Source organism: Tinamus guttatus, unplaced genomic scaffold (assembly GCF_059628265.1).
Source record: "Tinamus guttatus ecotype Peru unplaced genomic scaffold, ASM5962826v1 Tinamus_guttatus_pri_ptg000008l, whole genome shotgun sequence".
NCBI lineage: Eukaryota > Metazoa > Chordata > Aves > Tinamiformes > Tinamidae > Tinamus > Tinamus guttatus.
Genome location: NW_028288542.1, coordinates 1,367,278 through 1,389,604, shown reverse-complemented (window position 1 = coordinate 1,389,604; position 22,327 = coordinate 1,367,278). Strand labels below are relative to the sequence as shown.

Sequence of the window (22,327 nt, the reverse complement as noted above, 5' to 3'; positions counted from 1 at the left end):
ATTGGGATACAATAGTTCCTTTTGAAATTTGTTTTGACAGTTTTCTAAAGCAAGTCCAAAGCAGGTCCACAAATATATGAATCATTTATAGAGGATGTCTTCCAGAGTTTTTGTTTCTTTGTTTTTTCTTAAAGAGAAAAGCCATATGGTATAATTAGTTATTAAGAGACCTATGCTTGAAATGTACAACTCTATAAAAAGACCTTTTTTTACATAGACGTATTCATTCAATAGAATAGATTTATTGAATAAATAGCTAACTCATCAACATTTTCACAAAAACATATATGGAAACTCCATAGTGACTTACAGCCATACTGTAAGTCACTGTTCTCAACATCTTAAATAATGTATTTAAATAATATATTAAGATGTCTTTAGCAGGGGGGTTGGGCCAGATGGTCTCTAGAGGTCCCTTCCAACCTCATCTGCTCTGTGACTCTGTGGGACTGTATGTCTCAACAGGTGCTGCCGCCCGTGTGGTTTTTTCAGAGCTATTGAATACAAATGAAGAATTTACTACTTGGAAAAAAACCAAACCCATTCATAATCGGGAATTTGCCAAACAGTAGTCACACTCCTAGTTCAAGATGGTAAGAGAAAAGTGACAGGGCGCTGCATTTGTGTACTGTATTCTGCCCACTTACCTTGTCGATTTTTATAGCTCAGCTGTTGAATAAACCCACAGCATGCTCTGAGTTGCCCATGTTTCAGCACCTTCTCAGAGCCCCAATAATAGCTTTCCTAAAGCTATTGCCATAAAGTTAAAATGTTTATTAGTCAACCTGATGATCATCTTTTGTAGCCGAAACTTTGAGAGTTTAATTGCTCTTCCTATATGGCTTCTATGCCAGGGAAATGCAGAATGGGAGGATTTTTTTGTTGTTAAGAAACATAAATGTCAAGAAAAATTATGACTTCAAAAGGGATAGCGTGTTACTGTAAAGACTGCCTTATTTGAAAGCACTTTCTTGGCACAACTTATCGGTTACAGGATTTGTGAGAATGGGACATTTTAAAAAGTAAGAAGTTATTTTAGAACTTGACAAAGAAGTTTCCTTCAAAAGCAGACAGATCATGTCCTAGAAATTTCCAGATGGTTGGAGAAGCAGAATTCTGTATCGTTTCTCAGTGGAAGCGCAGGGCTCCATGGACGAAGGGCAAGAACTAAGCTGCTTGCTTTTAGGTACCGTGGTGCTCCCCACAGAATATGTTGGGCTGCAGGAGGATGATCTTCCTCCATTTCTGGTTGTGTGTGTGAGTGAAAGCAGTACGACTTCTTTAGTGCCCCCAGTGTTGCCAAGGACTGACGTTCAGTGCCACGTGTAAAAGATTTGGGCTACACCATCCCCTGACAAAAAGAGATCATACCTGGGGCAGGTGGAAGAACTGGTGTTTGATTCTTCCAATTTATAGCGCCAAGGAAAAATCAAGCCTTTAAGTATTTTGCAGTTCGCTCTGTTGTTGCCTGAGCACTTTGCAGGCTAAGGTGATGGAGGTGATTTTAGCTAAAAGGTTAAAGCTTATGTAACTTGAGCCTTTCTAGCCTTCATTTCAACCTACCTAGTCACCAATTAGAAGAGCATAAGCTCTGAGCTGTGAGCAGGCACAAATGAGCAGCAAGTCTTGTTAACAAGCTGTCAGCAGGTAGTTCCTCTCCCCAAGCACTGTTGCCTGCGCCCCTACTAAGATAAGTCTTATTAATAGTGTTGTTAGGGGTATTTTTCCTTCTCTTATGCTCCAGAGGAGGCATAATTCAACAGACAGGCTTTGCATAACTATCTGCCTTTGTTCTCAATGTCTTTGTGAGAATCTTTGATTCTTGTGGGAATTTGGATGTGCGTAGCAATTCAGAGGTCCCTTCATTTTCTAGGTTAGGAGAGCAGGGTATTCAGAAAGAAGCTGGTTTGCTTGCAAAAATGTGATGAGTAAAATGTGGAGGGAAGAAAGTTCTGCAGAGGATGAGATTCCAAGTCCAACTAATCTAATCTATAGTCTCTAAAACTCACAGCCCCACGTCCTTGTTAAGAACATGGTGTTAGACACAAGTGAAGGTCTTTGACAGCTCCTCTTCCTTGCTTGCATTTCTCTCATCTCAGGATTGTAAGGGTAGAACATTTCACTAGCACATTTTAGGACAGAAAACAAGAAACACACGAGTATTTTAATATGGAGATATTCCAGAGCATACCTAAAATACAGTGTGTTATGGAGATACACTCTGGCAAGAACAAGGAAGGTAGACATCTCTGTATGTCCAGACATGTCTGTATGTCCATCAGACCTCTGATCATGTGTTTGTTAGGTGAATTACATGTCTTTCAAGTATATATAGCAGAGATGGTTGCACCTGAATTTCTCCCCGCTATGGACTCTAAACAGGGCTAGGCTGGATCCAGCCGCTGCACCCCTCTGTACTTGGCAGCCTGTGGGATTCTGTGCCTTTCAAAGGCACATCTCCAGTCATGTTCAGAAAATTATGGAAAGAAAGTGAAGATGAAATGAGTGTTTGCAGATAGCTTGAGAGATAGCTTGACTTTGAGGACAAAATGTTGTTATCTTGAAATTTGTAGCAGTTACGCTAGAGCTGTATTTCTCAGACTGTTGTGGAGTCCCTTTTCATCCTTCCAAAATCACAAGCAGTGAGTTCTGCCATTCTCTTCTCTCTCTTCCATTCAGATTTGTTTGGAGTTAATACCCATCTCGGGTGCTGTCCATCATGTTATTTGATGAGTTTGTAAATGCGTTTCTGTAGGAAGACAGTGCTCTGCCAGGGCTCCTAATTGTAAAATGGGTGACTGCAATTAACACAACACTGAGTCCAACCTAAGAAGTGTATTACTGCATTTTCAGGATTGACACCCTAGTTAGTTAGGCAGATAACTGGCAAACTTCTGCCTGGCTTATTATCACAAGCAGACTCACTGGATGTTTTCTACACTTACAGAGCTGTATTCCCATGTGCCGTTTTGTGCTTTCTTCAGTTCCTACCTTCCTCTTTGTCTCCCATGCAGGAAATGCTGTTTTACATAACCAGTTGAACTTAAATCTCCCCTGGCTGCCCCCTTCTCTGTTCACTTCCCCTTTCCAGCACCTTTTTTTTATTTTTAAACTACTTTAAGTTAGCTCAGACCAGAGCTCTGTTTATAGCCCAGCTATGCAAGAATAGACAGGAAAACTGTGTCATGTTTAGATACAAGTATATAGACTTACTCAAAAGCATAATAGCCTAATTTGTCACTTATTTCAGTGTTTTTATTGTTTTGTACAGAGAGTGATTTTTTGGTTTAAGGTACTATATGAAAAAAAATCCACATCGCAACATGTAATTTTAGACATTAACACAATTTCCTCTCTTAGATTTGATTTTACTGCTTTTCAGATATCATTTTGAGACATCTCTGAGTTCTCAAGGTTAATAAACCTCTGAGTTTATAGGAACAAAAAGAGTAGCACATCTGTGCTTCTGTGGTGGCGTTTTGGTTGCAAATTCTGTCCATTCTTCCAGATGAGTATGTTTGAAGTAAGTTATAAAGGGCAATGAGATTGGCTGCCATCAGTGGCAAAAACACTGTTCTGTGAATTGATAGCTACCTTCAGGATGACTTTTGTCAGGGAGAAATCACACACTGCTTTGAAAATATGACCACCTTCTTAGGAGACTATATAAGAACAAACAGCTGTATTTTCATTTAGCTGGAACACTACCTGGCATCCAAATGCTGATATCAAGATTTGAGCTAATGATTCATTTTATTGTGTCTGTAATTTTAATGAGTAAAAGAAGAAGCAGGATAAGGATAACAAGAAATTTGGGGCCACAAAGAGAAATCCTAATGTGGCTGAGTTTGTGGGGCAATGCTTTTAATTGCGCGAGTATGCCAAAAAGCTGAGCTTCCAAAACCACGAAAGCAGAATTTCTGTCCCTTCCCCTTATAAATATGTAAGTGCATCAGAGCAGTACGTACCGTCATTCACAGTTTTTCTTCTTAAAGGAAGCAGCCTACTAAACAGTAAGCACTGCCTAGCTCCTTTAGCCTGAGATCTGCTGTATGATGGCAGGTGGAGTATTTTTGCCTTAAGGGATTTTTTTTTTTATGGAGTATTTAGGGAATGAAAATACATAGGTGCAAACTTTTTGCAATGTCAAAATCGATAAGACCTTGATATAATTTTCATGCTGTAGACTTTCTTTGTAACTCTAGTGATATCTCATAATATTATGTTCAGTTCTTTACATTAAAAAGTGGGATAATATCTGGTACCTTTCAGTCCCTGTCTGTTATATGTGCCCAAAAGAAAAGCTTTTTTGGCCTGCTCTGCTTGAATAGTGCCAAATACAAGGTTTTGTTATTTTGGACAGTGTTTTGGCATAATACTGTGGTAGAAATGTACAGAATATTGCAGCGAATACTGTAAATTTGTCTGTGTGTTTGTGCACAGCATAAGTGTCCATTTTATTTTATTTTATCCGTACTGATATAAACAGAACAGCTATGCTAGCTGTTTTGAACAGATCAGTTAAAAATATGTGGAAATAAGCATAAAATAAAAGAATTATTCGGTAAATAAGTTTTCACAATATGATCAAAGAACTCCTACATTTGCAGATCATCCAGAGTTCAATGTGTGTTGGGTGCCCACAACGTCATTTTAAGAGCTGTTGCAGAACAGTATATATTTCATTTATGCTAGGCCACAATTTTCTGTGGTAATTACAGTACAAATAGCAGACAAAGGGCTCGGTCTGCAGAGATTACAAGGTAATTTTAGATGCTACATAATCAGTGATATCAGGCAAATGCAGATTTTGGTATACAGTGCGTCCAAGTTCTCATTCCAAAATGGGTGCACTCCACAAGGAATGTATATTGGGAGCTGCAGCTGTTCTCAGATGATGCAGTTAAGCACTTGGGAGCACATGTGCTCTACAGATTGTACTTTTGGCTATCCTCGATGTAAATATGTCATGGTTTTAGTTTGCTTGAGTTGGGAGTAAACCAGTGACAAAAAGGGAGTGTTTTGAACAGCTCCTTTGAAAGTCCAACCTGAGTAAATACTGGATTAGTCTGTGGGGCAGGTTTTCTGAGAGGTGGTACGTGGTTCCACTAGCAGTGATTTAATTTTGCTGCATAGCTTACAGAATCCTCATTATGCTGATTTAGAATGAAATAGTGTATGTAATTCACAGAATTTCACCATGGTGCTATTTTCAATAACTCAGATAGATAAAGTAAAAATGGTGACTCTTGGAAGCCTTTGGATAAGTGCTTAGCTGCTGTCACAGGATCATGTCAATCTTTATCATGCTAAAAAGGGAGAGAAGGGAAATTTACCTTATAAATTGTGGAGGTTGGCCACTCGTATTTCACTTTTCTCACCAATAGGCCCATTATATAGTAGGTGAGGCAGTGAGTTAAGCAGAATGATCTTGAGGATCCCTCTTTATATAATGGCAGAGAAGTGTAGACTCCGAACAGGCAAATGTACAGAGAGGAAGAGGTGGCATCTCTTAGATAGAGAACCTGGGAGATCCTTACATTGAAGAGGAGTTGCATCTTGTGAGTTGAAGTGGGGAAAAAAAAAGTGGGGCTATAGTTACTCTGATAAATCAAACATTATCTAATATGAAATAACAGACTGAAAAGATTACAATGGTGAATCCATTGTAAAATGAATCAGGACCAATCACAAACTTTCAATTGTGAATTAGGGTTTTTATAGGAAGTAGACGTCTTCTATGGAAGTTGCTTATGGTCTTGAAGGAGAAAAATAGAAATACAAATACCCAAATCTTAGTTTCAGTAACTTGGGACCTGACTTTCAGACTTTCTGAGAATTCCTAAGTCCATTTGAAGTTCACCAGTATTTTTGGTATTTTCAGTCCCCCACAGTCTTGCCCATACAGTTAGACTTGGATCTGTTAAATGTAACCCAAAGCAAATAGGTGTGCAGGTTAGCAGCTGCGGGCATATTTGGAAAGTCAGCCTTACGCTAAACAGCAGGAGTTAGTCGGCTGCTGCCTTTAAGAAAACACAATATAAACAGGAATGCTTAATGGCAATACTGAGTACTGTGGCAGGAAGAATTCTTCAATTCATTACCTGCGTGATTCATTAGGCAGGTCCTGATTTTCACACTTTTCTGGACTTAAATTGTAAGACCGGCCGTCTTGGTTTTTGCATCAGTAAGTACAAAAGATGTGAAAGCCCTGGCCAAGCTGATGTGCTTTGCTAATGCTAATATCGTTCTTGCTTACTTTCAGAGAAAGGAGAATATCATTTCATTAATTTCATGTCCCTTTACAGAGAAGTTGTATTTCTTCTAAAGACAGTTTTCTTAAATATTTTTGTAGGTAGGGCAATTATTACAAATGCTGTCAATGATAAAGAGTAATTAGATTCATAATTGTAAACTGTTTTCTCTCCTAGGAAAAAAGCAGTAACAGACATTTGGGCAAAGATAAATACAGAGGTATCTAGTAATTTCTAATTGTTACTTTTTTAAAAGGAAACATAAATTAATGATTTTTTTCCTATTAAGTTCTTTGAAAACTTTTCAGTAAATTTGAAATGGAAATTAATTACTTACATTACCTCTATGGATTCGTCTAGTTGATCAGATTACTCCTAATCCTGTAGCTTCAGCTTCAGTCCAAATACTGTAAAATTGGTGTAAGCCTTCATAATAACGTGATGAGTATTTCAGAAAGGAGCTAATGCATCAATCATTGTAATGTGGGAGTTCAGTAACTACAGTTGCTCTTTCTTGCATGCTGCAAGGACACTTGAATACTGCAGACATTGTGAAAGAATTAAATCATTCTCTTAAGGGAACCCAGTGGTTTTTCAGTTAGCATAATCTAAGTGAAAAGTTGTATTTTGATATCACACGAAGAGCTGGGTCTCTGCAGGAAAAAAAAAAAGGTTATTTTTTCCCCGTGGCTCTACTTCTGGGGCGGCCAAGGGCTGGTGCTGACACTGTATGTGCTGCCTGCACAGCAGGCCTGAACTGAGCAGTGGGGCTGAGCGGTGCAGCCGGAGCCACCCCATTTCCCCACAGATGTCCTTCACCTTCTTCTTAAGGCTCTGATTGCAACAGAGAGGTATCCAAAGTTCATTCTCTCATCTGCCAATCCATTTCCCAAATAAACATGTCTGTATGTGTTGAGTATGTATAAATGCACGTGCTTGTGTTTATTAGTTTCTGTAATTTCTACCAAACATACACTCAGCTTTTCTTTTGCCAATTTGTACTAAATCTTGAATAATCTTATTTCTCCTTAGATAAGTATTCATTTCTATAGGTCAGAATTTTTTTTTGGTTATAAGACATTTTAACATGAGAAATAGATGCCCTTTCACTTTATGGATACCATGATTTGTTCCTTTTTCCATTTAGTAAGGAATGAAAATGAAAACTTATGTTCAAATTGTGATTATTTACTTTTTTTTTTTTTTGGTATAAATACAAAACTTGGTAAACTAATGCATGCATTCTGGAGGTTCTGACTTCCAGATAAGAAGCTCTTGCATGCCCTTCTCTCCCTTTTTGCTGCGTACATGAAGCTGATTTCTCCATATGTGCTACCAGTTTAGTCTGGTCTCCAATTCCCACTTTGTGTAGCAAGGTACAGAACATCTAAGAATTATTCACCTTGTGCTTAGTGGAAACCACTTGACAGCCTTCTGTTCATTCGGTTTGATGTGGCACTTGCAAAGGGATGGAGTGACCTTCATTAGCTTGATCATATGGAAACAGCTTTGTTACCAGGAGTGGTTTTAAGATAAAAGAAAAAATAGGCTTGCCTTAGTGAAACAAAACCAAATTAAATCATGGAGTTGCAATAATTGGAAATAATTACTCCCCAAATGATATAAAAGAAATGCAATTATGGGTGTGTGTATTTTCTAAAAAGCCCCAAAATTATTAGAAGTCTTTCTTATTATTTTCCTTGCTCCCTGAGAAGCCAGGGAAGCTAACTTTATTCTTCAGGGCTTGTATGTCCTGGCAGGTCTTTCAGGTACTTTTCACTTGCTTCTCATCCCCGGAAAGATGATTGAAGGCTGAGTGAGCTGCTGCTTCCTTGTTTTCATTGTAAGAGCTTGTTAGCTGTGATGGGAGACTAGAATATTGCACAGTAGCATATAGGATTAGATCACTTCTTTCTTCCCATGTATTCTCCATTAGCTTGGTTATTATGCAGCTTAATGGGTACATTCTTTCTTATGAACCCAATTTTCTTAAAAACTATAATTTGTATTAAACCTGGCATTACATTTTATTATACATATATGTTAAGGACAAATCTTGGTATAAATACCCTAATAGATCTGTGCATTTCAACGTGGTACATGAAAGCCATATATGCAAAAGAGTGTTCATTAAGCTAGGTATTCTAAGTTGCCACCATTAATTTGGCGTTTACTGGCTAAATAGTTTTAAAATGCTTCTTTGCAAGAAAAAGACAGATTAAGTTTGAATTGCTGTTTGAATAGGCAGGCTCCAGCTGTTCTCTGCTGCATGCTCTTTCCTGTCCAGTTCCACTTGTAATGATAGCCTACAGGCAGAAATGTCCATGTTAGAACAATTCCTGTAACTCCTTCAACTGCGTTTAAAAGGAAATGTTTCAGGCTTGTTCTACTTTGCGACTGTATCTGCTATGCAGTGTCCTCACTAGGCCTGTGTCTTCCAGATTCAAGATTGTTCATAAGAACAGAGCCAATATCCCTGTGAGTAGGGATGTTGTGTGATAGAGCTTGTGAAACCCCAAAGTGTTTTCTCCTTGAAGAGTAAGACACCGTTTTCCCAGCTGTTTTGTCTTCAGATTTGCCCTTTCCAAACCTCCTGTCTTGGAATGTAGCAGGAGAAAAGATAGAGTGCTTTCAACAAAGAGTAGCTGTCAAATGGGAAACTGTATTGGCTGAATCCTCTTTCTAGGAAAAAAAAAAGAATGTTTGTTTAGTGTGTTTTTTTTTTTTTTTTTTTTTTTTTGCTTACAGCAATAAAATAAAATGGAAATAATAAAAATGGAAAAGCCATTTTAAAAAGGCAACTCTTAAACTGTGTTTTTACTATCGTTCTACTAATCTGTTTTTGCAGAAAGCTGAGCCAAGATTGGAATGCATCAGAAATTAGTGCATGGTTGTTGTACCTTTAAATTCTCGTGTTACTCTCTTAAAAGCATCTATTCTTCCATCTTAACCATGTGGGAAAAAAGTGCTTAGTGAAAAGGAAAGGGAAATCTGTAAAGAAGGTGTGGATAACTAGTATGTATCTGTTCAAGGAAACCCACATCTTCTAGTTTCTCCATCATGCCTCCGAGAAAAACTGCTCACTGTTAAATATATTAAAATAGAATGAAAATTTTTAGGATTTAAAAAATAGTATTCTATACAGCCAAAAAAGTTTAAATAAACCAAATTTTGTATGATTAAACCTATAAACCTAGAAAGAAAGCATATGAAAGAAGGCAAAATGCAGTACACCTGACTAGCCAGAACATTCCAAGAGAGGCACATCACGGTGCTGCAGCTCAAGAAGAAATGAATGCAACCGGGGATAGGACTATCCCAGGTACAAATATGAAGCTTAGAATGTGTACTTGATAATTTTGAGAAGGTCTGAAACTCTAGGCAGCTGCGAAAATAATTTTCAGCATAGCGTAAAATATAAATATTGCTTAGGTTTTGTGGCCGCTGTTGGGTACGTGGCGGCTGTGAAGCCGCTCGGGCGATCGGTGACAAGGGGGTACCTGTCACAGCCGCTGCCTGCCTTGCCCCAGCCCGGCACTCTCCGCGTGTGCGGCCTTGCCGAGCACGGCCCTTGCCGCGGGGGTGCAGGGGGCTCCGCGGCACCAAGGGGCCGCGCACGTCGCCTCGCGTCGCGTCGCCCCGTGAGGCACGCCATGCCGCGTCGCCTCACGTCGCCCCGTGAGGCACGCCATGCCGCGTCGCGTCGCGTCGCCCCGTGAGGCACGCCATGCCGCGTCGTGTCTCCCCGTGAGGCACGCCATGCCGCGTCGCCTCATGTCACCTCCTGAGGCACGCCATGCCGCGTCGCGTCGCCCCGTGAGGCACGCCATGCCGCGTCGCGTCGCCCCGTGGGGCATGCCGTGCCGCGCCACCTGCGCGTCCCCACAGGGAGCGGCTGTGCCCACCAGGCATGCAGTGGTTGTTGCAGGGGCACACAGATCCAGTTTTTAGCCTGTAATAATTAACATTAATGTATAAAGTTCTTAGAATTGGCAGAGACTAAAAGGGATCTTTTTTTTTCCCACCTGTTTTCCTTTTACTTTCCAGTGATAGCGACATCCTCTAACGTCCTGAGCAGTTCCAAGAACTGCTGTGTTTGAAGGCTGCTCAGTACCCCAAAGAACTGAGATCTCAGTTATTCATTTTTCTTTTCTTTGTTTGTTTGTTTTTGTACTGCTGCAAAGCCGGGGGAGGGGGGAACGACTTAAGATGCGGTGAGTTATAGTGCAAATAAGAAAATATTCATAAATCATTTTTCAGACTTGACTAGATTTCAGGCTGTGTCTTTTCATCATGATCATTGTTGCAAGGAATAAGTAAATTGAAACGCTCAAAGATGCGAGGATGCATTTCAACGTGTTTTAATTTTTCAGCTAAGGAACATCAGTGCATTAGTAGCTTCTTTTGACAATATGATATGTAACTGGCCATAATTCTACTGTTCCATGGTTATATTCTGCAGGAGGTCAAATTGCATAATTGTGTTAGTCTCTCTAGTTTTCAAATCTATGAACCTACGGAGAAAAGATTATTTTTGTAGGAAAATGTCAATATATTGACAATAACGCTTTTGAGAAGCACTCTCCTACAGAGCAAAATAAGGGCATTTTAGGAGAATTTGTTGGACAAGAAAAGTGATGGTTTTTTATTTTGAAAATTCTGCTGCTCTTCAATTAATTTAGCTGTGCCAGGTGTAACTGTAATTCTGAACTGTGCTGAAAAGTAGGCTAAAATACCCCTAAAGAACTTAGGTGGTGGTAATTTTGAATTCAGTCAGGTGATGGAATAATATCAAAATTACTCTTTCTACTCTTAAGAACTGTTGTCCAGAATATACTTTTTTGAAGTATATTCTGGATTCAATATACTTAAACTTAATATTTTATTTATTGCATAGGCTAAATGTAATTTATACTCAAGCAAATGTTATTGCTCTTGTGACTGACAACAACTTCTCAGATTCCTTTTCTATTGTTTCCACTGCCGTTATATCAGAAAAAGAAGAGATTAAACTCTCAGGAAAAAGATTTACCTTTTGTTTATCACTGAAGAGAACTTTAACAAAGAAAATGAGATTTGTTTTCGTTTTTTGTTTCTCTGCTATCCCTAGCTTATTGGAAAAAAAAAAAAAACCAAAAAACCGTATAACTTTCATTACTGATGAAAAACAGTAAACAAAGGTTTTTAATAAGCAGAGATGGATCTTAAGCCTGCAATCTCCTTCCCCAAGATTGTTCTTCCTCAGTATGCTAAATCGATGATAACCAGGCTGCAAAATAGTTACCTTGTGTTTGATTCTTTTAAATGCAGTTTTCTTCTTTGTTATTATTTCCAATAACTTACTCAAACCACAGAGAGTTCAGCAGAATTTCTTTTGCCCATCTTAGTGATATAATCACTATCGAACAGCTTGTGAACAGTACTGATGGAAGCAGAAATTGAATAAAAACCTCAAAATTGCATCCTGGTGGATGTGGCCGCGTCATTCGTTGGAGCGGGCTGTGAGGCGGGAGTGCAGCCGGAGCCCTGCTGGGACACGGCCCCCGGAGCCAGTGCAGTGAAATAGGGCTCCAGCGTTAGCATTGGGAAGTGGATGGTTTGGGAATAATTTGAAGTGAAAAAAACAGTCCTACACGCTTTAATCTGGGTAAATGGTACCTGGGACATGTTGCTAGAAACGGGGTTGTCTGGTCCGTAGCAATCCCTAACATACTGAGACTGCTTCTGCGTGTTCATTCCAGGAGGTTTGTTCTGCTGGTGCTATAAAAATAGCTATACAAGTAATTTGTAACTGTAATACACTAACAGACATTCTAACGTTTGTAATGATTTTAAAAAGCAGTGCATATATTTACTTGTTTTATTTTGTCTTTCTGATATTTGTTAATTGTCAAATATTCTTTGTGTTTATCTACTTCAATAAAATTCTAGCTAATGGCCACATATATTGATAAAATCATTTAAATTATTCTTTTTTTCTTTTTTTGGAGGTTGTAAAGAAAGTGTAGGATTTCTTTTCCAAATTGTCTGATCAAATCTGATCCTTTGGAGTAAAGATATTGTCCAGTTGCCAAATGAAAAGAAGGAAGAAATTGGATACAAAGTGGGACTAGCACATTAAAAAGAAATTAAACTTTTAAACACAGAAGTCATGTGATGTAGCCCTAGCTGCAGTGGGATCCTTCTGCTTTTCCCCTTCAGGATACTAAATTGGGTATGGGGGAAAGGCTTTAGTTATAACAGTTAATTAGTTTAAATCCCGTACTTCAGTGATTCCTATAGCACACATGGAGTCACAGTTGTCCTATCTATGTGTATGTTTTTAATGTGCAATCATAACTCTATGTAGGTGTATAGAAGATAAAGAGTAAGATACTGTTGTAAATCCAGCATGCAGTAAGGAAAATTGCATTACTTCTGGGTAAAACTTATTTTTTGTCATGTTGAATGTTCATATTTAGACTTTGGAAATATTTTGTACTTTTTGAGATAGACTTTTGTCAGTGGAGAAAGTTTTTTGCTTTTTTTGTTTTTTATTTACTTGCTGAATATTACTTTACTGAAAGTCTTTAATTAAAGATAGGAATCATTTTCTTTCTCATATATCTAAAAACTCAGCCAAATCCTTTTCTGGAAATAATGCCATTGATTATTTTAGTTTTCTTGTGTTGCGAATTCTACTTCTTATTTCTGGGGTTGTCTCAATGGTCCCAGATATGGGTCACTGGTCTCAGGAACAAACTGATTTTTCCCTCTGCTGAATCCCATATGTACATTGTAGCCTTCAGATTTTTAAAAAATCCCAACAGCAGAAATGACCCTTCCAAGGCTATAGTTGCCTGACAGACCTTTTTATTGAGGTTCATCATTGCTTTCCTACAAAACACTCCAAGGATTTTCTTTTCAGTAGACCTATTCTAGTGGGAGAAAGCCTTTTATATGTTCCAGTGCCCTTGCACAAAAGCAGCACTTTACAAATAGTCTTCTGCTGCTGATGGGTATAACCAAGCTCAGAAGGGCCAGGTGCTGTGATATGTTTGTCCTGAACTGCAGTATTTTGTTTCCTTGAACCTGTGAGTGACCTAATGCATTTAACAAAGGTCTAACTTGTATGTTTGGACTACCAAGTAACTTCTTGAGCTCTGTCTATTTCAAATCTTTTAAAAGTCCATATCAGATACTAACGTTTTTCTTTCTGAGGCAGGTAATCCAGGCAATTAGGTCAAATACCTATGCATTTTCGTGAGTAAATGCTGTTGAAGGCTTTTAATAGCTTTGAGGTTCTCTGTTCACAGTCACCTATGCAAATGTGCTCCTGAGAGGTCCTGAATCAATCCTTCATGGTGCAACCCACTTCTCCTCCGGACTGTGGAGTCATCATGGAATCACAAGGCCGTGGTGTATGATGGAAAACTCAGTCTTGGTGGAAAAGCACAATCCCCCTAACCCCTCAATCCAAGCCTTTGACCACAGGATCCGGATGCAGCACAGAGATTTTACTTGAGCTGCTTGGGATACCTCCCTTATTTGCCCTTCCTGTAGAGCACAATGTCTTCATTGTTCCAATAACAACCTAACAGCAGAAATCGTCATCCAGATATGCGTAGAAATGAGTTGTTGTTACGTGATCTTCAAGTGCAGCTCTCTGAAGGTTAGATTTGCTTCAGATCGTGTTTAGGTATTTGGGCCTTAGGCTTTCCTCGCTCTGTTCTGATCACAGATTTGGTTGTTTTTTCTTTCTGCTTCTTGCACTCCACTGAACCCATGGAAAGATCTTTAGCTCTCCAGAAGAAGGAAGAAGACAGATAAATACCTGTCTGCTTTCCATGCTGGAGCGTTTCACATGCCTCTAGTCTTTAGCCCACACCTTTCCGGAGTCAGCTGTGCCATGGGAGATGCCGTGCTGCAGCTTCCTCTCTCATGGAGAACCCTGCCTGCTTCCAAGTGGTCTAGGAGTCTTTGTTCCCCTCCTGGGAAGGCCTGTGAAATTTTAATGTAGTCGGGCAGTCTTTGAAAAGAGTATTGTGAATGTTGTTTGGGTTGCCTAAACTCAGGGAATTTAAGAAAAAAAATGCTTATTTCCTAATGCACTAAATGTTTTTTATTGTTTGTTTTTCCTTTTTTCTTTTGTCAAACATTGTGTGGTTGGAAGACTAAGTCTCTTGATGCTTTACTTAGCAAATTTAGTCTATTATGTACCAGTCTGATGCTGGATGCTAGCCAGCACTTGTTATTAGTAATTCTAATGATTATTAGGTTCCTTGGTACCACATTTGTTTAAAATGGTAGTAGACCTAATCCTTGTTCTATAATTAACATGAGCATATGAGAAGGGTTTTTAGAAAGCCTTTGCAGTCGGCTAATATTTGCCTTAACAAATTAAGAAAGCATAACTATTAATTATATCTTGCAGTAAATCTTAAAGTAAAATTACATAAGTCCCTGAAGAAGTCTCCTTCTAAAGCATTAAACCTGGGGTTGTTTTGGTAAGGATAAAAGATGAGTGCTGCCGCTTTTTCTAAAATGTGGTTCTGTTTCATGATGCTTTCTGAGGCACGAACCTGACATTTCAGGCTGCATGTGCATCAGGAGACATGCTGTGTCCCGCAGTGTCATGCTGCGTGCCCCAGAACAGGTTATTTGTTCAGCTTTATTAAACCAAACTTGGTTGCAATTACAACTGAAAAGTACAAGAGCTCTCCGGTCAGGTCAGTTCTAGAAGTATTTAAACATAATAACTGCTCCTTAAAAAAAAAAAAATACTGTTTGCATGACTCAGCTTTTTTTTTTTTTTTTTCTTTTTGCCTTTGTCTTTCACCAGTTGAAAAAATACAGAGCCAATGGGATGAAGTGCACGGACACCTCCATAGCCGAAGAGAGCAGCTCCATGATATGTTAAAGGACTCAACACAGTGGCTAGATGCTAAACAAGAAGCTGAGCAAGTTCTTGAACAAGCAAAAGCTAAACTGGAATCATGGAAGGAAATTTCCTACGCCGTGGAAGCTCTGAAAAAGCAGAACATGGATCTTAAGGTCACTATTGAGAACTAGGAATTTAACATTAACATAAATAATCAAAACGCTGATACATGATGGAATATATTTCTGCTTGAGTTGAGTAGATATTTAATGAAAATGTTCTCAAAGTATTGGACAGTGCATATTAAAGACAGGCACTTTATTCCCTCTCATCTCCAACTAATAATTAGAAAAGAATTACTGAAGTCTAAAATGTGTGTCACCTTATCCATCAGTGAAATTGGTCCTAACTTGTCAATCCTAAATAGCTGGCTGGTCTGGCGGGGGAAAAACCCTACCTTTGCAGCACAGGTATTTGTCATGTCCTGCATACCACCCCTGCAGACACTGGTACTGCAGACGGGTAAACCGTGCAGTACTGCTGTGGCTCTGGCAGCGCTTGTACCACAGCTGCATAGGTTGTCTGGGTGCTTAAGAGCAGAGAAAAAGTGTAGTGAGATGTCTGGAGGTATTTTAAAAATTAAGCATTTTAGATTTTCCATTCTATAATCTCACTAGTTTAGAGCTTGGCACGTTATTACCTGCAAAAAAATATAAAATGCCTCATGTTTTTACCGTATACCAGCTGTCACATTTTAGGTGCTGAAATGTACACCTCAGTTGCCTTAGCTCTACTGTACCTCGATATATCAGTTTAAGTTTAATGTTAGAGAAATAGTCATACTTTGGTGACATTCCTCATGAATAAATTTTGAGAATAGCTGTTTCAGATTAATAATATCTCATTTTCTGGTTCGGAAAACAAGTTTGAAACCAACCAATTGATCAGATTTTTAAAGTGAATCCTCCTTCCATACTAATGCAATATTATACTTTTATCATCTGATAGAAAGTTAAGACAATTTTTTTTTCAGTGTTCTCCTTTCCTTTTCTACCTTTTTTTCTTTTTTTTTCTTTTTTTTTTTGTAATTATTATCACTATTTTCTCAGCTAAAATTTGTGGCCTTTGAACGGTTGTATTTGCAAAGGTGAATGGTGATCAAACACTGTAAAGAATAGTGGAGTCAGGTCTTCGTCAACTGATTTTATTTCCAGAGAAAATACTTGTGTGACTGTATTACTGGTCTTCAGCTAGGTCTGTCATCATTAGTCATTGCCATTCAGGTATTTATACAAAAGCTGCTTTGTTGTTGTTTGCCTACAGGAAGAAACACTATGGATCTTTTATTATCTTCTTTTAGGACTGGGGAAGTGGTTAAGTTTTCTTATTTAAGATTATACCTTAAGGGTCATTGCTTGGGAAGGATGGATTATGGTAAACGAGGGCAATCACTCACTAATGTATTGGGAAGAGTTAGAGATTATGTATACGACTGTCATTCAGCAGAGAGGGCTCCCATTTGTCACTGTCGTTCTGCAAAGAGAGAGTTCTGGCTTCTGCCCAGCATTTTTTTTTCAAGAAAAGGGGAAAAAAAAACATCAACAAAGTCACTGTCCTGGTTCTGCAAAGCTACAATTAGCAGAAAAAAAAAAAAGAAAAAAAAACAGTTCTGTGCAGATAGTCTCACATCATTGTGTCCAAGCATATCTTGAAAAGACATAGCTAAGAAAATAATTACCATTATTGTTTCCCAAATTGATTTTATGTCCATTTTACAAGTATATGTGATGTTTAGATGAACCATTAGAGGAGGTTTATCTAAGAATGTATGTGGGTTTTTTTTTTTTTGAAAAATAATGATCTTATTGTATTAACATTCTCCAAAGAAATAATTAAAAATACACCCTTCTTTTTCTTCTTCTTCACCCAAATTACAGAGAAAGTATAGAACTGTGCTTGTATACTTATTCATAGAAAGTATCTCTTTGTATAAATGAGCAGTTTAGAAAATATATCTTCTTTTTTTCGTTCCTCTGTGACAGAGGAGAAGCATTTAAGATACCAGTACCTTGGAGCATTCCTCTCTCCATTTAACCGTACATGTTGTGTGTCCCCTTGCAGAGCTTAGACCACGTTTATAATTTTAACTGTGAAAGCCACAGCCAGCCGTAATCACCCAGCCAGCTTTGCCCTGACCTCGTGGTGATATGATTATCCCAGACTCCACTGTGTCAAGGAGTAACTTTTGCTACTTCCACTTGTTTGGATATGCCAACCTTTCTCCAACAAGTCCAAAAAAAAATCACCTCTGTCTCAGAGAAGCTTCTTTCTTTCTTTCTTTCTTCCTTGCCCCTTCCTTCCTTCCTTCCTTCCTTCCTTCCTTCCTTCCTTCCTTCCTTCCTTCCTTCCTTCCTTCCTTCCTTCCTTCCTTCCTTCCTTCCTTCCTTCCTTCCTTCCTTCCTTCCTTCCTTCCTTCCTTCCTTCCTTCCTTCCTTCCTTCCTTCCTTCCTTCCTTCCTTCCTTCCTTCCTTCCTTCCTTCCTTTCTTCCTTCCTTTCTTCCTCCCTTCCTCCCTTCCTCCCTTCCTCCCTTCCTCCCTTCCTCCCTTCCTCCCTTCCTCCCTTCCCTCCCTTCCTCCCTTTCTCCCTTTCTTTCCTTCTTTCCTTCTTTCCTTCTTTCCTTCTTTCCTTCTTTCCTTCTTTCTTTCCTTCTCTCTCTCTCTCTCTCTTCCTCTCTTCTTCACTTCTTCTCTTCCTCTCTTTCTCTCTCTCTTTCTCTCTTCCTTTCTTCCTTTCTTCCTTTCTCTCTCTCTCTTTCTTTCTCTCTTTCTCTCCCTCTTTCTCTCTTCCCTTCCTTCTTTCTTTCAACCAGCCTTCGTAGAGGAAATCCATCTGCCAGTAATTCCTGTCGTGTCAAGTCCCACATGAAAGCTTCTCAGATGTGACAGCATCAGCTGTTTTGTTCTTGCTTGAACTAAATGTTCATGCATTTTAAGGCAAACTGAAATCTTAATTGAGTTTAGCTGCTTTATATATATGTATATATATTTTATATAGTAGGATCTGAAGTGAAGGACTTTGAAATGCATCGGATCCTTGAGAAAGGAAATGCTTCCCAGACTTCTGTACCAAAACATACATATTTTGATGCTGACCCTTTGAATATTTAGAGTAAGAAGAGTGGCGTCTTTTGACACTGTCTTTTGACAGTGAGTATTTAGAGTAAGAGCAGTCACTGATGAAAATAAAGCCATCAATTCTATTCATTTGTGCAGAGAGAAAGAGCCAAGGAAATGTGGCAACAAATTCTTCAAACAAACATATTAATTTTGTCCGCTTTGTAACTCAGCCCAGCTTGGTGTAAAGAAAGTGTGGTCACCAAGTCGTCTGCTAGTGTGGCTGTTAAATACCACCAGTCTGTCCCGAGACAGCTGAGTCAGAGCCAAAGCTCCCTCTTCTCCAAGGGAGCCTTGGGAAGGCTAAGGCAGCCGTCCACATCCGTGCAGAGCAGGAGCTCACTAGTGCCGGCTTTTTTGTTACTTATGTTTTTATAATGCCAGCCTAAGGGGGAAGTCTGTAACTGACTTTTTTTTTTACCCAGGAATTATTTTTCTTTTTTGTACGATTTGACACATTTGCAACTGACATTTAGAGGAAAGGTAACTGAGTACTGTCTAGCTACTAATTAAAAATATGCTTTGATTGAGTCGGAAGTTAGTTCAGAGCTAATTTACTAAGGATTAATGCATTTTTCCCCCATTTTCTCTTTAGTTTGGTATTTGAAAGGCGTCTCGGGAGGAGCGGGGCTCGGCAGGGTCGCTCAGCGCGCGGCGTCCTGCTCGGCGGGAGTCCGTACCCGCTCGAGCCGGCGTGCGGCTGTAGGCCCGGCGCCGCGCGCAGCCGGTTCGCTCGGCAGGTTGTGCCTGTGTGACCAGCACCAAGAGCCACACTCCGACTGCTGTCAGACTGGAGTCAGCTGGACGCGAGCTAGGCTAAAGCCGGCCTCTTCCCACTGTGTTCCCAAGCCCAGGTTAAAGCTTTGGCCCTGCCTGGTGCACCAGTTCGGCCCCCCGGCCCCTCGCTGCTTTGGAAAGAGCTGCTGAGACATCTCGCCTTCCCCCACGCCAGGTTAGCCTGGCCGTCCAAGGTGGCGGCGAGGAGGGACGGAGACGAGACTTCGTTCCTTTCCTTTGCTGACCCCCTCCTCCCCGCTCCCTGGAACAGAAAGCGGAGCAGCGGCCTGGCCAGGGTCCTTCGTGCCGCGCAGGGCCGGCACTGGCTTCGTGTGCGAGGCCGGGGCCATCCTGCCTTCGCTTTCCTTTGCGGGCCTGTTAACTTGAGGCGACTTAACATTTGCTTGAAATGTTGCTGCTGCCTGTGCACCTGGAGAGGCTGAAGCCTCCAGCTGCTGGAGCCCAAATCCATGGGGGAATTGCATTATCCTGGGCAGACAGGAGGCTGCCCTCGTTTCCATGGGACAGCCAACAGTTCAAGGGATGTTATCCGCTCTGCTGCAGACACCGAAATAGAAGCATCCGATGAAAAATTAAAGCTCTTTAGGCATATAAATAGAACATATGCTATAGATATGCAGAGAAAGGACAGAAAGACAGCCAGATTTTCCAGATTTGTGCTCTGTACCTGTTTGGTTTAGGAGTTTACATACTCTGAATTGGATGATGCTGCATGTGCTTACGGCTCTATTTGAGCTTCTATGAATAGTTTGTTTTATTCCATCGGGAAATTGTGGGATAGGAAAAAAAAAATCTAATTATTTCCTTACTTGTTTTTAATTAAGCATCCTTAATTGTACAAACTTTCTTCCAAATAACAGCAATTGGTGTCTTCTAATTAAAAAATAAAAATATATTTATACCTAAGTAACATGATGAATTCACAACCCTAATTCCTTAAGCCTTTTAATAAACTGAGCAAGTTCCAGTGGAGACATAGACAAAAAAAGAGCATGCTTTAAAAAATAATCAAAATTAAATTAGGTAATATTATTTTCCTTTTTTTTTTTAAAAAAAAATCAAGTATATACCTAAGTGGTTAAAAGATAAATGGGATCTAAAAAAAGAGAGGGGAAAAAAATCACTGTTAGTTTTATTTTGAAAGTTTATTTTTTAAGTCATATGGGATAAAATTGAATGGGCCTCTGGAAGAAGAGGCATAAAACATTTGCCACAACACTTTGCCCTTTGCACAGATTCTGAGAACAGAGTTCAAGCAAGGCATAAACTCTTCAAAGTTGTTGAAAAATTACATACCAATTCACAACAAAGTAGAAAATGTAAATTGTTTCTGTCGACATAGCTCTCTATATTCTTTGTTTCTTCCCTGAGTGATGAGCTAGTGTTGTAATGTCAGGAATTTAATGGATTAATATTGAAGTTAATGGTAAGAATCAACACTTTTGGAAATAGCCTTGTAACAACTCTTTCTGTATTTTCATTACAGTCTGGTTTGGAAGGTTTTATAAGGGCATTTATATTCCCCGGGAACTGGGCAAAGGGAAGTTATTTTTAGAGTGAAGTTTACAGGCCATTAGTTTACAAAGTGGGCAAAACTTTTTTGTGTAATGCAGTGAGTAGCCTGCTGTAATTCTTTACTGGAAAAAGTAGCTGTGTGTGTGCATGAATTGGAACAGCTTAGTATTTTAAACAGCAAGAGAGGTAAAGTATAATCAAAATGGAAACTCCTAAATGTAAAATAGATGCTTTACTTTAAAAGAACTATAAAAGTAGAAATGGTAATTACAACCTATTTTGTTATATTTATACAAACATAAACATTTACATGTTTAATATTTATAATCCTGCTAGGGAAGGGCCTTGTTTACAGGAATATTTCCAAAACAACCACCGGTCTGTATCTTCTCCCCAGCAAATTCTACAGGTTTTGCTATAAAATTATGAACTACTCTGACTCCATCTCCATAGTTGCCATGAGGGAAGGACTTGAAAAAAATTATGTATAGGCAGCTTCAGTTTAACTGAGCTTAGTCACAGATGGGTCAGCCGGTTCACGGAGTCAGGATCCCTTGTTCTATCCAGGAGAGCAGGTTGCTGTTGTAGCGTGTAGGGCATCGGGCCATCTCTCTCTGTCATGAAGGAGTCCTACAGAATAACACAGGAAAGAAAGAAAATGCATGTTCTCAGTTTTAAATTTTAGAGGAGTCCAAGGAGAACCTATAGATGCTATAACAACTTCTTAATAGATGGGAGTGTGGAGCCAGAAACTCCAGCAGGGACTCTTTTCAAGACAGAAGCAAATCTCAGACCCAGCCTTATCAAAATCAGTTTGCACAATTTCTGAGGTGAAAATGTAAGTAAGTGTGCTAATCATTCAAAATGTATTTATTTTCACAGTATTTAGGCTCTTTAATCAATGTGTGAATCTTCAAATAGTTTGACTTTTTTTTTCTTTTTTAATCTAATTCAAAACATTTCAATAGGAATGCTGCTTTGGGAAAACGAGAGGCAAACCCAAATTTCCTTCTTGCAGGAAATGATGCATCTTTTCTATAGTCAGTCAAGTCTCAGTGTTTACTCTTTGTAGATAGCTTCAGGTATTTACATTCAGCCTACTGCTTCTGTTTGCAAATAGAGTCTTTTTTAATTTGCATTGTCCCACTTGGTTAATAACCTGTAGTCTTGCCTAGTGCAGAAGCAAAGCAGACCATCTTTGAATGTCTCTGCTCTTCCATTTTTGTTATTGTAGAATTATAGAATAAATCTGCAGCTTCAGTTCATGGATATGGAAGTTTTCTCTGAGAAACAGATTAACAGGAAAATCTATGGGTTTTTGTTTCAGGCTGTCAGGAGTCTTGAAATTTGGGGGAGGAGAGAGGAAAAGGGAGAAAAGAGGACAGTATGCTTGAGATTTAAAAAGCTTTCTGAAAACTTAAAAGCAAAAATCAGTATTATAAAAATCATCAGCTTTCCCAGCAGTATCGTATTTTATTGTATTGCAGCTTTAGGGCTGTTCCAGTAGATGGCACTAATTACATAAACAATTCACTAAATTAGTAAAGTCAGGGAAAAATAGATGAAAGCACAGGCATTATTTGTCCAAACCTTATTGTTATTTCACACTGTGAAAGAGAAGACTGGCTATAATGGTCTATTATTTCAAAATATTTTATACCTGTCAGTATTATTCACCAGCACAAATAGAAGTTATACTAATGTATCCACCCATTTCTGTCTTGGA

At 39.2% G+C, this 22,327-nt stretch overlaps 1 protein-coding gene across 7 annotated transcripts in view; it reads left to right on the top strand.

Annotated features, from left to right (window-relative positions):
- Positions 1 to 22,327, top strand: part of DMD (dystrophin) — a 1,078,552-nt gene that overhangs the window by 797,367 nt on the left and 258,858 nt on the right. For all 7 annotated transcript variants that reach the window (XM_088521823.1, XM_088521851.1, XM_088521829.1 and 4 more), the window contains one exon: positions 15,076 to 15,287. In XM_088521823.1, coding sequence (XP_088377949.1) covers positions 15,076 to 15,287 — 212 coding nt within the window. The remainder of the gene's footprint in view (positions 1 to 15,075; positions 15,288 to 22,327) is intronic.